At 41.5% G+C, this 16,384-nt stretch overlaps 1 protein-coding gene across 4 annotated transcripts; it reads right to left on the reverse strand.

Annotated features, from left to right (window-relative positions):
• Positions 1-601: 601 nt before the first annotated feature.
• On the reverse strand, positions 602-10,374 carry LOC118233751 (CD209 antigen-like protein E). 4 transcript variants are annotated; one of them, XM_035429658.1, is made up of 8 exons: positions 10,203-10,374; positions 6,780-6,875; positions 6,457-6,546; positions 5,666-5,737; positions 4,345-4,416; positions 2,900-3,051; positions 2,386-2,498; positions 602-1,425 (listed from the first exon to the last, which is right to left on the reverse strand). In XM_035429658.1, the coding sequence occupies exons 1-8, from the start codon at positions 10,276-10,278 to the stop codon at positions 1,230-1,232; spliced, it is 867 nt and encodes a 288-aa protein (XP_035285549.1). In that variant the 5' UTR covers positions 10,279-10,374; the 3' UTR covers positions 602-1,229. The 4 variants fall into 4 exon arrangements, with proteins under 4 accessions (XP_035285549.1, XP_035285551.1, XP_035285550.1 ...); XM_035429660.1 differs by lacking the exon at positions 5,666-5,737; XM_035429659.1 differs by lacking the exon at positions 4,345-4,416.
• Between the last annotated feature and the right edge of the window lie 6,010 nt (positions 10,375-16,384).

Genomic DNA, 16,384 nt, shown 5'->3' on the forward strand with positions numbered 1-16,384 from the left:
CTTATTTAGTTCCTGTTGAACATGGCTTGTTTTGGCACATCTTTCGGCACCTTCTGTGCTGCCCAGCGCTGACGGGGTTAAAGTCGTTAACCTCTCCAGTGACACGCACACATAGTCTGAGCCGGGCGTATGCGCCTGTGGGAATTAGCAACAGGCCCAAGAGCTCTGATTTAATCCAGATGGTCCCCCTTTACTTCTGGATTCTGGTCAAAGCACATATTTATAATTTATATTTGTGCAACACATGTATTGTGTTATAAATGTTTCATAACTTGAAGTGCTGTTATTATTCAGATTTATATGGCAACAGCACCCTCTTTTGGCAAAGTACAGCATGCATGCACACACACACACAAATATTATTATTATTATTTGTGTTATTATTATTATGATTATTATATAATGGAATTTTTAATTATAGACATTCACATTTTTAAATTAATAAAAATCTTAGTGCATGGATCCCTGGGGAAAGATGCTCTAACCATAAACACTGAATTTATGACCGCAAAGCCAGGCAAAAATATAATGAACAGGCATAGGAAACACACAACACTAGAGGGCGCCAGACACTCATCACAGGCGTCATGCCCCTTCAGCATGTAGGTGACCTCCTCATTTATTTACACCTTTAGCTGACATGAAGAAGTCTGGACATACTCCAGTTTAGGGCAGATTTGACATATTTAAAAACATACAGTAACTTTCATAAAGAAGCAAAATGATTTGTACATAACTGCCAATATAAAACTATACCACAGGACACATCAGGGAGTCCACAGGTACATTTACAGCACTTAATTACTATGGATATTACAAACAGTACCCACAGCACAAAATCTGCGGACACAACAAATGCTAAAAATACAAATGATATAAGAGACACTTATGGAAACATCCAGAATTACATAACATCAGTTTAACAGACTTTCTCATCCAGAGTGACCCACAGGCACACAATGAAAATGGCACACCGGTAAAATAGCTAACACAGTATAAAACCGAAAATTGAAATGTTATCAATGTGCTTAAAATGTATACATTTTAACATACAGTAGTTTTAATTGGAAAGCACAGCTTTAGAAAAATGACCACTGCACTGACAAAAAATGCTTAGCCTGCTGATGTTTTCATGGACACATATAAATATGAACTTTAAAATACTGACAGCATATTACACTTTTCATAAGTCTAAGTGGTTCCGAGGATATGGCTACTGATTAGCCACCTCAGGGCGAAACAAGATATTCTGGACCTGCTTCGTTCAAATTCGTGGCAGTTTCACAGACAAATTTTTTCATGTTTCGACAAGAAGCGTCGAACCAGGAAGTGTGGTTTCCGTTGTGGTCCCCCAGAGCTGCGCAGTCTTCTCCGAACGGGTCCCCTGCGCCCATCCAGTTGTCCGGCTCCTTTGACCACCAGTACCTGCAGGGGGGCAGAGAGACACGTGGTAATCTGCCCCAGCAGGGGCAACTGCAGCCCCACAGACCTGAGCCATCAACCTTGACTCCTCCTTTCAGTCCAGCTCCTACTGTCCTTCTCTTATATTGTCTTCTCTCTTGCTGTTACAGAGCTGCAGGGTAGCTGGTAATGGTTTTTGCAATTAGCAGTTAGCAACTACTTCACACATGCATACATACACACACACAGAAACACATGCACACACATGCGTGCACACACACACACACACACACAAGCAAGAACAAAATTGAAAATAAACTGAATAACAGCACAACGTGCACAGCCTTTGGTTCTCCTGGGGCGAGAGTGTATCCCTCTGGTTTAGAATCTCCAGCATGCCACCTATTTATTTTACTTTACATTATTTTTATCCTGATACTGTATTTAACAGTAATTACCATAAACTGAATGTAATGCATAGGTCAATTTAAAGTGTCTGTCAATGGTACTAAAAAAAACAAAATAAATAAACAAATGTATCCTGAAGTGTAGGAATTCTGTCGAGTCTCTGCTGGGGCAGGAGTTGGCGACCCTTCCTGGATAGCTACAGGATCTGCTGGTTTTTGTTGTTACCCTGTGCTCAGCTGATTAAATAAGGCAAGCGGTTACACAGATAACGCACCTCACCTGGAGGGTATTGGACAAAGCGGGATTTCTGAGTTAGCTGGATAACTGCGCTGAGTGAAACCTGGAACAGCTCTTTTTACTTCAGTCCATGTTCCAGATTTGGGAGGGTTCCGGGTTTTACTCAGAGCAGTTCTCCAGCTAACCCGGTAATCCTGCTTCGTGAAACTGGGCCCTGGTTTCTCAGGGCTGATCTGGTTGCTGATTTTAAGGCGAAAACAAACACCAGCAGACCCTGCAGCTCTCCAGAACCAGGGCTGTAGACCCCTCCGTTAGGGAAATTATGCACAGGGGCCTTACTGGGTTCCGCTTCTGTCAAGAGGCGTACCGTCCACCCAGACCCACTGTCCCTCTGTGTTCCGGTCGCTCAGCCCAATCCAGTGCGTCTCACTAACCCTGGACGACACAAAATTCTGCTCAACGACAAAGAGGAATGAAGAGATTAACTCAAAAAATATCTGAACAGTGCCAAGTGGGTCGACACAAATATCTCCAAAGCTTATTGATCACCAAGGCTTTCACACAGAATTCTGACGCAATGCGATTTCAACTCGTTCTGCCTTCATGCAACGCTTGCCTTGTGATTAAAGCAAAGCAGGGCTAGACAACAGTGCATTTTCATTATTTATAAAATTAAAAAATGTACCTTTACCAGAGATGCTTAAAAAAAAAAAAAAGTCTCAAAATATTGTCTTCTTGCCCTGTTCCATCAAACTGTATCACGCACAAGACACAATTAACTATACATGATTCTGCCACTGTCACATGACACATGACATTCCTGATCCTGATTGGCCGGGTTCTTTTCCTTCACCTGTTCCTGTTGGTTGTTTATGACGACCAGATGTGCCCCCTTCGAGGTGCAGTACTCCTGACTTTGAGACCAGTGCATCTTCTCAGTGGAGAAGAAGTAACACTTTCCCTGGTGTATTCTCCATCCAGTGAGGCATGCACATCCGTCCATAGCTGTGTGTGATATAGAGACAAGGGGCCAGAGATCAATACGGTACAGTGGCATCTGCTAACATTACATTACAGGCATTTAGCAGACGCTCTTATCCAGAGCGACTTAGATTGTATCCAGTTATACAGCTGGATATATACTGGAGCAATGCAGGTTAAGTACCTTGCTCAAGGGTACAACTACAGGGTCTTACCAGGGAATCAAACCTGCGACCTTTAGGTTACAAGGCCAACTCCTTAGCCATTATACTACACTGTCACACTTTAGGCATAACATTATGCATATTCTCTACATTAAATAAAGATAACCTCTGCTTGCTGCGATACACAAATGCGGTGTCCGAGTTTACAGCGGTGTTCGTCTGTTTCCTGTGTCAGGGCATTTCCTCTAAGCTTCTCAGTTCTCAAAAGGGCATAGTGCCTTTCTGAATAGTTGAAAAAAATTTTAACCTTTTTTTTTTCGCATTCAGAGTGGCCACACAAAAAAAAAAGGTGTTAACTGAGGCCCATTATCCCATTTTGTCATTAAGACTGGTGAAAATGGGTTTAAATAAACCAAAAAGAATGAAATATTTAAAAGGAAACATAGTTTAAGTAATTTATTATGAAAACTGTAACTCTTCAAAAATATGGAAATAAAAAGGCTATGGTGTAACCTCCACAAAGTAAATAAAGTAATTAACAAAAATAAAATAAAACAAAAAACTAAGCGTAGGACTCTCCCCTATGTTACCACAAACACATGATGCAAATTCTGTCTATAAGCCTACAAGACTTCCTACCAAAAAGTGTAAAAGAAACAAAAATCCAAATTCATAAGGGTATACGATTAGGTTGTATTGTCACCTTCAAATGAATGGGGCCTTGACTAACAAGGGGCCTCAAAAAATATTTGAGTACAGGATTGTCTGGCCCAATGTGAGATCTTTTCATGGAGCCAAAATCCCTGGTGGCACCCCTGTTCCCCAGTAAAAACTTCCCCCTGCCCACAAGTAGTCTCCACTTCGTCAAGAGGAAACACAGACCAGAATGTCTACTGGCGCACCATGGTCACCACCATTACAACCTTTTCCCAGCAATTCTCCCAATTAAGTACTAACCAGGCTGCTGGCTATGATGACCATTTGTGAGTACATACTTCTGAGAAACGTAAAATCATTTGCTACATTTCTAATGCTACTTTAATAAAAATTAACACTCATAATTTGTAGTTTTTTGTCATACACATCAGAGCTCAATTCACATGATGGAACAAAAAATTACCCCTTTAGACTCTGATTTCTGATAAAAACTCACCATTGTAATGGGAAATAGTTTTCAACAGATCTGTATGCTTGACTTGCAGCTCCTCCAGATTTCTCTTTATGTCTGATGCAGGAGAGAACAGAGAGTCTGTGTGCCCTCACACTCAAATTAGCGAAGAACAGTGAATGTTTTTACTGTCTTATCAAAAGAACAAGTTTGCACAGTCGGTGAACAAATTTTTGAAGCTTCGGCCAAAATGCAGCTCTATCCAAGAGGTCAAAAGGCCAGGACTTGGGCATGGTCCATAGGGTGGCCGAGCTACATACAAGCGCCCCCATGTGGCAGGGAGGTCCACCCCATTCATGGAAGCTTCTAACCTGTGATCTCTCCTCTACCTGTTATCCTTTTTGGTATATACCTATCTGAATCCATATATATGTACTGTAGCACAGGTATCATCAAAGTTTGCATGGGTGCAAATGAACCTGAAAGTAGCTTATCAAGAAGTCTGAGTTTGCCATTCTGTCAACGCAAAGACATGTACGGGCATTTAGGCTGCTGTCTGTTGGAGGCAGTGCATGGGTTGTTTAAAATGAGTCACCGCAAATGCTCCAGTGCCGCACTCGATAAAGTGCACATGTGATGCTATTTCAGCCAATACAACACCTTAATGACAACTTTGTGGTTGGCATCTTTGTTTTGTGCGAGTTCGAAGGTGCAAAAACCCCAGGCACTGGTCTACAGAGATGTGAAAAAAAAGGTGATGTGGTCAGATGAGTCATCCTTCAGCATGTCTTTGTGGGTGAGTGCACGTGTGGCACTGAATGATTGCCTCCTACAGTGAGGGGGTCTGGTGGCTCTGTTATGCTGTGGGAGGCATGATTTGGATCCACTTGTCCCATTAGAGAGAAGGGCCACTGCAAATTAATGCAAAGCTATTCTGAGTTGATCACATTTATCTTATCATTTCTATCCTGACTGGAGTGGTATCTTCCAGGACGACAATGCCCCCATACACTGGGCACGAGGGGTCACTGAATGGTTTGATGAGTATTAAGATGATCTAAATCACATGCTATGGCCTTCGCAGTCACCAGATCTCAACCCAGAATAACACCTGTGGGAAATTATGGGGCCAACCTCTTAGACAGCGCTCTCCACCACCGCCACCAAAACACCAAATTAAGAAATCTTGACAAAGAATGTTCCAACCCCCCCAGCGGACTTCCAGAGACTTGTAGTATCTATGCCACGATGCATTGAAGCTTCTCTGGCAGCTCGTGGTTGCCCAACACCTTACTAAGACACTTCGTGTTTTTATTTTATAAATAAAAAATAAAAAGTTAATAAAATGTAGCATCAGTTCTCTTACCTCGATAAGCAGAGAGTGTTTCTGACGCATTTCTGTGTCTCACTTGCAGTTCCTCCAACTTTCTTTCGGTTCCTGAGTCATATAAAGAGGAATATTATTCACCATAACTCAGATTTTTCATAAGTCTGTATTTTTGTAGATCTATTGCAAATATTTAGACATATATATCAATCCATCCATCCATTATCTATACCTGCTTATCCTGAGCAGGGTCGCAGGGGGTGCTGGAGCCTATCCCAGCATGCATTGGGCGAGAGGCAGGAATACACCCTGGACAGGCTGCCAATCTTTTGAGCAATTTAGAGGCTCCAATTAGCTCACCTGCATGTCTTTGGACTGTGCAGGTGCAGGACACCGGAGTACCCGGAGGAAACCCACGCGGACACGCCCAATGCATGCTGGGATAAGCTCCTGCACCCCCAGCAACCCTGCTCAGGATAAGCGGGTATAGATAATGGATTGATGGATTGATATATATATAGGAGGCATGGCGGTTCAGTGGGTAGCACTGGTCATATAAACACTGGTCTTGTATGTGGTCTGGAAGGCAATGGATAGGACATTCTGCACCACTAAACGAAAATGAACGATGTGCCTTTCTATTAGCTTTTCCCAAGTGACACGTGAGCCTTTCCCTCTCCAAGATCTACCCCTCAAATAGTACGTTAAGAACTGACGTTTATAGATGTACAGTATTCTTGTTAAATTAAGTTTGGCGGTTTAAAAGTTAGGCGTATGTGTGCTTCTTCACATGTATGCATTCAGCCACAAGTCTGCGGTTTCAGACTGACCTGCTAGCCTCTGCTCCACAGAAGACAGAGAGATGGAGAGTTCCCTGTTCTCCTCCTCCAGGGCGTCCGATCGGTTGCTTTTCTGAACGTCTGTGGCAGGAAGGCAGATTTAAGAAATGGTGGGAATTTGAATTAGAAGATTTATATTTACCGTTGTTTGGCTCCAAAACTTAACGTTGTCATGAAATGAAACTTAAATCTGTAATGAGAATTATTATTATTATTATTATTATTGTTGTTGTTGTTGTTAAGTATTATAGTAGTGGCTCAGAGGAGGGTTACTCTGGTAAGAAGGTGACTAGAGAGAAGCTGGTGACACTCACACAGGATCCCCAGAGCAGTAAGACCACCCAGCAGAGCAAGGCAGAGTACAGCTAGCAGGGCCAGGCTGCACCTGCAGGGGGCGCCACCTTTCCCATCTGCAGAAAGAGGAGAGGAGTCTGTGTGTTCTGTACACAACAACCCGGAGGTATGACTTAATCTCAGTGTGATATCATTATCAACTGCCATAGTGAAGTTTACTCTCGGCATTACAGCCAGTAAACATGACTTTTATCTGAATATTACACCAGATCTATCTATCTATCTATCTATCTATCTATCTATCTATCTATCTGTCTGTCTGCCTGTCTGTCTGTCTATCTATCTATCTCTCTATCTCTATCTGATTCAATAGTCTAAATCCTTCCAAAATTAAGATGATATATATTTTGCATCAAATCCTCATGTTAGTTAAGCTGTATAAAGCAGTATTCAGCAGAAATAAAAAAAAAGTCATTCTATTAGGTTTCACGATATCAAACATTTCAAAATTGAGGACAATCAGGTAATGCCAGAAATGTTTAGTCTTGAGATAAATCATCCTCTGATAAAATTTTACACATTGGTAGGCAGAATCATGAACAGTGGAGTTTATTAGAGGATGAAAAGTGGTAGCTGGTAGATGGTGTGCATTTGGAAAGTGGAAAAAGGTGTTTTTATGGCAAGCCATTTAAAGTTTTATTCAACTCTTCTTTTTTGATATTAAGAATTGAATTTTAACTAGTTAAAATTATTCATCCATCCATCCATCTATCCATTATCTATACTGGCAGGGTTACAGGAGGTGCTGGAGCCTATCCTAGTGTGCACTGGGTGAGAGTCAGCAATACACCCTGGACATGCCGGCAATCTATAGCAGGACACTCTCACCATTCACCCACACACTCATGCCTATGGGCAATTTAGAGTCCCCAATTAGTCTACCTGCATGTCTTTGGACTGTAGGAGGAAACTGGAGTACCCAGAGGAAACCCATGTGGACACAGGGAGAACTCCACACAGAAAGGCCCAGACTGGGACTTCTTGCTGTGAGGTAACAGTGCTACCCACTGCATCACCGTACCATCCTAATTAAAATTAGTATTCTTGATATCAAGAATTGAAATTCAACTAGTTAAAATTAGTATTCTTGATATCAGCAATTGAATTTTAACTAGTTAAAATGGGACATTTAAATTTTAACTAGTTAATATTCAATTGCTGATATCAAGAATAACATTTTTAACTAGTTAAAATTCAATTCTCAATATCAGGAGTAGAAGGGCATGACGTAAATGCAACCCTGAGAGCATGTAGGCTGTTTAGCTCGGCATGTGAAAGTTATAATTATGGGCCAAAGGTATAATCATAAAGCAACTCCACACTTTCTTGCAGATTGTTCCACTCTCCAGAGGACATTGTGGAATATGTTTTCTGTGTTTTTCTTATTTTGGTGCTTGGTCCTTTAAGGATGTTACTCTGCCTGTACTGATACATGTCAATGAAGCTCATTAACATTAGAACTATTTGAAATTCAATTATTGATATCAAGAATACTTATTTTAACAAGTTAAAATGGAATTGTTGACATCAGGAATTCAAATTATTTCTTTTAAAATTGAATTCTTGATATCAAGCATTTTAAATTGTAACTAGTTAAAATTGAATTCTTGATATCAAGCATTTGAATTATAACTAGTTAAAATTGAATTCTTGATATGAAAAACACGTTGAATAAAAGCTCAAACGATTTTGCCATGTGTTTTACAATGCTTGCCTTGTAGATTTGACGGTACCCTCTTCACTAACCCTGCACACAGCCATGAGTCACAAAGGCACACTCATGCTCTGGCTAATTGCCCGTCCAGACCATGCCGTAACAAAGTGAGAAAACGCTTAAGAACACCATGCGTCTGCTACTTTTCCAGCCTCGCCTGTTTCCACCAGTCAAAAAGTCTTGACGGTCATACATCTGTCACAAAAAATAACAGGTCTGCCTGCCACAAACCTTTTTCCCTGTAATCCTGAAGGAGTATCGGGAAAAACCAAACGGTAGCTTTTGACCTGGACCACCCATTAAATTACTGTTTTGCCAAACTGTCCTCTGGACCAAAGTACAGGTGACTGCGCGGTGAAACAAAATAGGTTTCAGCTGAAGTTTCAGCCAAATTTGTCAAAAGATTTTAAACAGTTAATGTAACAAAGTTTCTAACCCAATGTTGGTCAGTATGCTCTATGTTGTAAATTAAATGACAACATTATCGTTTCTGAGCACCTGTTGAAGTTTATTGTATCAATGTTTGACAATTCACCATGCAAGAGGTGTGAAAGGCTTATCTTCTCCGAGGGCAAAATAGTATATTTTTTATAATATCAATTTTTATTATTTTGTATAATAAATCAGACTATATTGATCCTGTCATTTTTACATCTACAGAAGACATAAAGCACTCAAAGTCTGTTATTAATATAGACTTAAGATATAATGAACGCAGAATAACATCACAATCGTGCTGTTTGCATTTAATAGTAACAGCAGTACAGAAGTGCATCACTGGAACCTGTAGTGCTTGTTATTTACTCGAAAATCGAAGAATTACTAAAACACATCTCACAACCACAATCCATCTACTCTTGCTGTAGCCCTTCACAGTAAAGCACACACATTTCCTGTGGTCGGCATCTGCGTGATAGAAGGAAGGCCAAACAGGGCAACACAAGGAAAGTGAATAACTGTGAAAGTGCGCTGGCAGTTTGACAGCGAGCCTGAAGAAACGGGCCTCTTTCTTGGTCCATTAAATATAATACACTGTTACTTGACAATATATAAAGGAAAGCTGATTAAAAAGTAATTAAAGATAAGATGTGAAGAAGTTAGTATTCATTTTAGAGGGGTTCCCCTGGGTTATAAAATAAATGCTATGCTCACAGTCCTGAACTCCAGTAGGATATGCAGTACACTATTTTGAGACGTAAAATGACTGTGATTGAACTAATTTACAAAAAGAGCAACACACGGACAGAGGTAGTTTTTTAAAGAGTGATTGGGAGATTTTTTTCGAATTCACCTACGCAGTAAGATAATGGCGTGAAATGACTGTTGAACGAGACTAAATCTTGCTGAAAGTATAAGTGTTTGCTGTTTAACATTTTGGGTTTGAACGCTACCTGCGTAAGCTCTGATTTATGAGCGGAAAGGTACCCAGAACCAAGCCACAGGAGCGGACCAAGCACAGACAACAGCTATATTCCCTCAAAGAATTAGAGTAGAGCAGAAGGGAAAGTCTATGCTGTCGTTCCCTGCACTTGGAACTGTACTTCCCTGTAGGGTATTCAACACACTTGCTCCTGGTTTTGGTTATACACTTTGTTGTACGTCGCTCTGGATAAGCACGTCTGCCAAATGCCTGTAATGTAATGTAATGTAATGTAAAGAAAGGTCTCACCTTTGAAGAGATCTGCCGCTTGCCTCTTCTCCAGGTGAGAGAACACTATTTCTGCGTTGCCGTAGACATTGTCCATCTCACATACTCGGCAGGGAGACACTGAAGTGAGGAAAGCTGCCTGTTCTGAGCTGTGCTGAATGGGGAAAAAAACCGCTTGATTAACATGACGGGGTGTCAGTGAAGGCAAACACCCCCCCCCCCCCCGCCACGTGACTACAAACACAGAGGAAGTGGTGACATGTTCTTGCCAGTCAGAAAATTTGAAAAATAAACGAGGAAACCGCAGCTATAAATAGTCAGCGCTACTGGTACCTAATGGGAAGACCGAAAGCAGTCATTTGAGGACGTGCAGTTTATACAGCAGTGGTCCTCAAACTCATGCTGAAAAAAATTCATTTTAGAGATTTTTACTGCTGTTAAACTCAGGATATTTTTTTTAAATTTCACCCTGAGAAGAATGGGAGGGTTATACAGTGTTTTCTCAGCTCTGTGGGTGACCCACCCTCTCAAGCTGAGGAATTCAGTCATTCCAGACCAGGGCTGCCCAACACGGCTGCTGCAGGTTTTCATTTCAACTGTAATTTTGCACACCAGGTTCTACTAATTAGCAGCTTAACAAGATCTATAGCTCCTTGTCACTCAAATCACGACCCTCAAGGTCCAAGAACTGCTGGTTTTTACCTGGGAGTCAGGTGTGAAGACAGTCTGGCCAATCAGTAGCACTAATTGTTCAGTTAATTATCAGGGGGAATAGAAAACCAGGGTCGGATTTGGATTTGAGGGCCAGATTTAAGTATTAATGCTAGAGCTGTTGAATGAGGTGTGTTTTGTGAGGGATGAAGTTAAAGCCTGCAGGATAGTAGATCTCCAGGAGCAGGACTGGGTAGTGCTGTTCTATGTTTCTTTAGTAGATCCTGAGAATAATGAATGCACTGGACACTAGAGGGTGCCAAACACTCACAGTCAGGCATTAAACAGATTCTGAGAATATTAAATACAGTGAACGCTAGAGGGCGCCAAACACTCACAGTGAAGTACTGCGGTGCTCATTCCTGACCTTCTGAGGTCAGAGCAGAGAGCAAGTGGCAGAAAATCAGAATAGAGATAGACGCTCCCTCATCTGCTTCCACATTCAGCCCATCTGACCCGGGGAGCCTGGAGATCCTCCTATTTCATGTTCAGCTTTTAAAGCTCTCAAATAACTGCTAAAGCAGCTTTTGTTTTTATACAAAACTACCCATTTGGATTGCATGGTTCTATTTGAAACCAGGTTGTGGGGTGATCTCTGGATTCAGTGTAGTTTTCAGTCATTGTTGTCATAGATAATTGCTTATTTAGTTCCTGCTGAACACGGCTTGTTTTGGCACATCTTTCGGCACCTTCTGTGCTGCCCAGCGCTGACGGGGTTAAAGTCGTTAACCTCTCCACTGACACGCACACATAGTCTGAGCCGGGCGTATGCGCCTGTGGGAATTAGCAACAGGCCCAAGAGCTCTGATTTAATCCAGATGGTTCCCTATTACTTCTGGATTCTGGTCAAAGCACATATTTATAATTTATATTTGTGTCTTGGTTCAAATACTAAGTGCAACACAAGTATTGTGTTATAAATGTTATAGAACTTGAAGTGCTGTTATTATTCAGATTTATATGGCAACAGCACCCTCTTTTGGCAAAGTACAGCATGCATCGCACACAGCATACACAAATATTATTATTATTTGTGTTATTATTATTATGATTATTATATAATGGAATTTTTAATTATAGACATTCACATTTTTAAATTAATAAAAATCTTAGTTCATGGGATCCCTGGGGAAACATGCTCTAACCGTAAACACTGAATTTATGACCGCAAAGCCTGGCAAAAATATAATGAACAGGCATAGAAAACACACAACACTAGAGGGCGCCATACACTCATCACAGGCGTCATGCCCCTTCAGCATGTAGGTGACCTACTCATTTATTTACACCTTTAGCTGTACATGACCCAAGAAGTCTGGACATACTCCAGTTTAGGGCAGATTTGACATATTTAAAAACATACAGTAACTTTCATAAAGAAGCAAAATGATTTGTACATAACTGCCAATATAAAACTATACCACAGGACACATCAGGGAGTCCACAGGTACATTTACAGCACTTAATTACTATGGATATTACAAACAGTACCCACAGCACAAAATCTGCGGACACAACAAATGCTAAAAATACAAATGATATAAGAGACACTTATGGAAACATCCAGAATTACATAACATCAGTTTAACAGGCTTTCTCATCCAGAGTGACCCACAGGCACACAATGAAAATGCACACCGGTAAAATAGCTAACACAGTATAAAACCGAAAATTTAAATGTTATCAATGTGCTTAAAATGTATACATTTTAACATACAGTAGTTTTAATAGGAAAGCACAGCTTTAGAAAAATGACCACTGCACTGACAAAAAATGCTTAGCCTGCTGATGTATTCATGGACATATATGAACTGTAAAATACCGACAGCATATTACACTTTTCATAAGTCTAAGTGGTTCAGAGGATATGGCTACTGATTAGCCACCTCAGGGCGAAACAAGATATTCTGGGCCTGATTCGTTCAAGTTCGTGGCAGTTTCACAGACAAATTTTTTCATGTTTCGACAAGAAGCGTCGAACCAGTGAGTGGGGTTGTTGTTGCTGTTCCCCAGACTGGCGCAGTCTTCTCCGGACGGGTCCCCTGCACCCATCCAGTTGTCCGGCTCTTTTGCCCACCAGTACCTGCAGGGGGGCAGAGAGACACGTGGTAACCTGCCCCAGCAGGGGCAACTGCAGCCCCATAGACCTGAGCCATCAACCATGATTCCTCCTTTCAGTCCAGCTCCTACTGTCCATCTCTTATCTTGTCTTCTCTCTTGCTCTTACAGAGCTGCAGGGTAGCTGGTAATGGTTTTTGCAAATGAATGTATTAAGTACTAAAGAGTAGTACTGTGCATTGGACACAATGACTGCCCATTCCACACAATGACTGCACATTCCACACAATGACTGTGCATTGGACATGATGATTGCGCATTGGATACGTTGACTGCCCATCGGACAAAATGACTGCACATTCAATACAATGACTGCGCACTGGACACAATGACTGCGCATTGGAAACAATGACTGTGCATCCAACACGATGACTGCACATTGGACACAATGACTGCGCATTTCACACTGCACACCAGCCTGCTGAATGGCGCAGTGAAAAAAAGGCTTAAAAGAGGGGACAGGGTGGGGGGGGGGGGTCATGATGGTGACGATGATAACAAAAATGAAATTCAATTTTATTTGTATAGCACTTTTTACAGAGAACTGTCACAAGGATGCTTCACAGAGTAGCAAGGCTAGCAACACAGCAAAAAGAGCAAACACCAGACCTGAACCTCCAAATAGTAAGTATATGAGGTAAAAAAAAAAAACTCCCAGTGGGGAGAAAAGCCTCAAACGGTGGTGAGAAAAAACTCCCCAATGGGAAGGAACCTCGAGACGAACAGGGCTATAGGGGGGACCCCATCTTCCACTGCCTGGCCTGGTGTAAAGTAGCGTAGGATGGAATGTAGCAGAAAGGATCAATCACAGCAAATAAAATGGTTAAAGCAGGTTACAGTTAAGGGAATAGCTAAACGGAATAAAAAACAAATACTGACCTTGTTTACTATTATGGTTGTTGTTGTTGCTGTTATTATTATTATCATTATTATTAGTGGTAGCAGTAGTAGTAGAAGTAGTAGTAATAGTGGTATTAGTAGTAATTGTGGTAGTACTGCAAAAAAAATGCTCAGTGTAAAATCAGTTGTGAAATTTTACACTAAATGTGATGCCGTCTGTACATTCTGCTAAAGATGAATTAGCACTGAAAACCATTCAATGCAGAAATCATGTTTGTAGCATTAAACAAGGATGAATACAGAGAGAGAGACAGAGAGAGAGAGAGAGAGAGGGAGGGAGATAAAGAGAGAGAGAGGGAAAGAGAGAGAGTGAGAGACAGAGATAGAGAGAGAGAGAGGGAGAGAAAGAGAGAGAGAAATAGAGAGAGAGAGAGAGAGAGAGAGAGAGAGAGAGAGAGAGAAGTATGCAATGTTTTCCTCACTGAACAAACGCACGCAGGGGAGGATGTGACCGAGCGCTCTTGAGGAGTTCATGGCAACGGGCTGCACTGTTCCCGGCAGGGCAGGGGGGTTGATGGAGCCCTCTTCTTGCCAACAGCCTTGGTTACGTAACTCACTCTGTAAACACACCCACACGCCTCAGCCGCACTCAACGTTAGATTGATTTGCTTGTCATTTCTGGAAAACGGAAAATGAATGCATATTATGCGCGCGGCTGTACATGAACGGGTATTGCATTTACGACGTGGTAATCACACTGCTACAGCGCTGCTGCAGCCCCACCGACTACCAGTGTGTTAAACGCAGGGTCTGTTCACGTAAACTTAAATTTGCCTGATATGCATCCAGTATTTTGGCTGGAGCACGAGCAACAAAGTTTCCTTCATATCATCGGGGACTTGGGAAAACGTGACCAAGCCTTCAATTTGCTGACCTAGAGCCTAGAAAAGAGTTGGCATCTTCCACGTTAAGGAAGGTCTGATGCGGTGCGAGTGGACTGGAGGCGAAAGCTCGAGGCTCGAGCTCACAAACCGTTCCACGTGCGGCGGCGGAGGCGGCGTTAGCTTCGCCGGCCATGGCGCCTGCTTCCCGTCATGACTTTTTTTGTCGTTTGTTTTTTGATGACCCAGTGTTGGTCCCACGCAAATGTTTGGCTTATCGCTGGAGGTCATCAATTAAACATTGTCCAGACTGGAGGAAAGGTCATTGAAATGAGTCTGTCTAAAGAATTACATTACATTGCATTACATATATTTAGCAGACGCTTTTATCCAAAGCGACATAAAGAAGTGCATATCATGGAATTACCCAATTTTAAGATGATATTTAACACCTTTGGGGTCCAGGCTTGGGAATGGTATACCCTTTAAACAGTAGAAAAATGGCAAATCTAAATGGGAGGAATGCAGTGTCATGCGTCATATATTCTTTTGTACCCTGCCTGCTCAAATAATGCACTTGAGCACCAATTAACATTTTCAGTCAGTTCAATGGGCAATTGAAAATGAACTACGCATTCCTCAATTTCATTCACCGAACAGCTTGTTAACTTTTTCCTTTATTTGACCACGCTGGTGTCATTGAGAATTCAAATCTCTTACAAGAGCGACATGGCCAGGGAAGCATGAGCGATGATACTTTTGCAGACAATGAAAAACAAAATGCTGGATGTTACAAAAAAAGTGAATGGCTGAACGACTAGCATTGAAAACTAAAGTGCAGAAACTCAGGTAAAAGACAGGTTGTATAACAGTCAAAAAGGACAATGAGACTCCCCATCTGTGTCCTCAATTCAGGTAAAGAGGACAGTTTGAACCAAACGACACAATGCCATTTAACTGTACTCCTATTCTCACTATATCCACTAACTCACACTGGTATTGTTAGAGAACAATTACAAAATAATTATTTGAATTTTATCGCAGCAGTAGACTACCAGAGATAGTAACTGGATAGGAAAGTCCTCTTGATTGGAAAGTTCCACTCCGTGGGTAACAGTTGGCCTATACTTCTAACAGGTGGATCAAAGACAGATGCAGCCAATGACGCACAGTGAGCCTGTGAAGAACTTGCGGCAATTGAACCTTATTAACACACATCGTAGCAGACTCCCTATCCCCGAATTAGAAAGCTAGAGCATCCCTGGCTTTCTAATTTTGGAACGGATATTTAAAAACTTGAATGCGTTTACATTTCAATCTGAAATGTAGTCCGTTTCGTTTGGATGAGTAAACAGTCTTTCCACAAATGTGTCTCTATGTCTGAACAACATGGAAATAAGAGGATGCTGTTCTGTGCTGTTTTCAAATGAACCCACTGCAAAAGATCACTTTTTTCAAAATGGCTGTTTTGACATGCACACAAAGTCTGTAGTGGGATTATTTGAAAATGCTATAGTAAAACTGCACGCAATTGGGCTAGGATGTAGAACAGGACCCCTTCAGCGAGGAACAAGTGTGTGAATTTTCTGAACTTTTCATTTTGGAGAGATATTTCAATCCAAAAATTCATTTTTTCCAATTGACCTCTATTGG

Source organism: Anguilla anguilla, chromosome 8 (genome assembly GCF_013347855.1).
Source record: "Anguilla anguilla isolate fAngAng1 chromosome 8, fAngAng1.pri, whole genome shotgun sequence".
NCBI lineage: Eukaryota > Metazoa > Chordata > Actinopteri > Anguilliformes > Anguillidae > Anguilla > Anguilla anguilla.

Excerpts from the sequence above, each read along its gene's own strand:
- LOC118233751 (XM_035429658.1), bottom strand. The coding sequence starts at position 10,278 with ATGGACAATGTCTACGGCAACGCAGAAATAGTGTTCTCTCACCTGGAG. Across the intron at positions 5,738-6,456 it reads TGTGGAGCAGAGGCTAGCAG|GAACCGAAAGAAAGTTGGAG; the intron begins GTCAGTCTGAAA and ends TATATGACTCAG. Across the intron at positions 1,426-2,385 it reads CTTGACAGAAGCGGAACCCA|GTACTGGTGGTCAAAGGAGC; the intron begins GTAAGGCCCCTG and ends GCCCCCCTGCAG.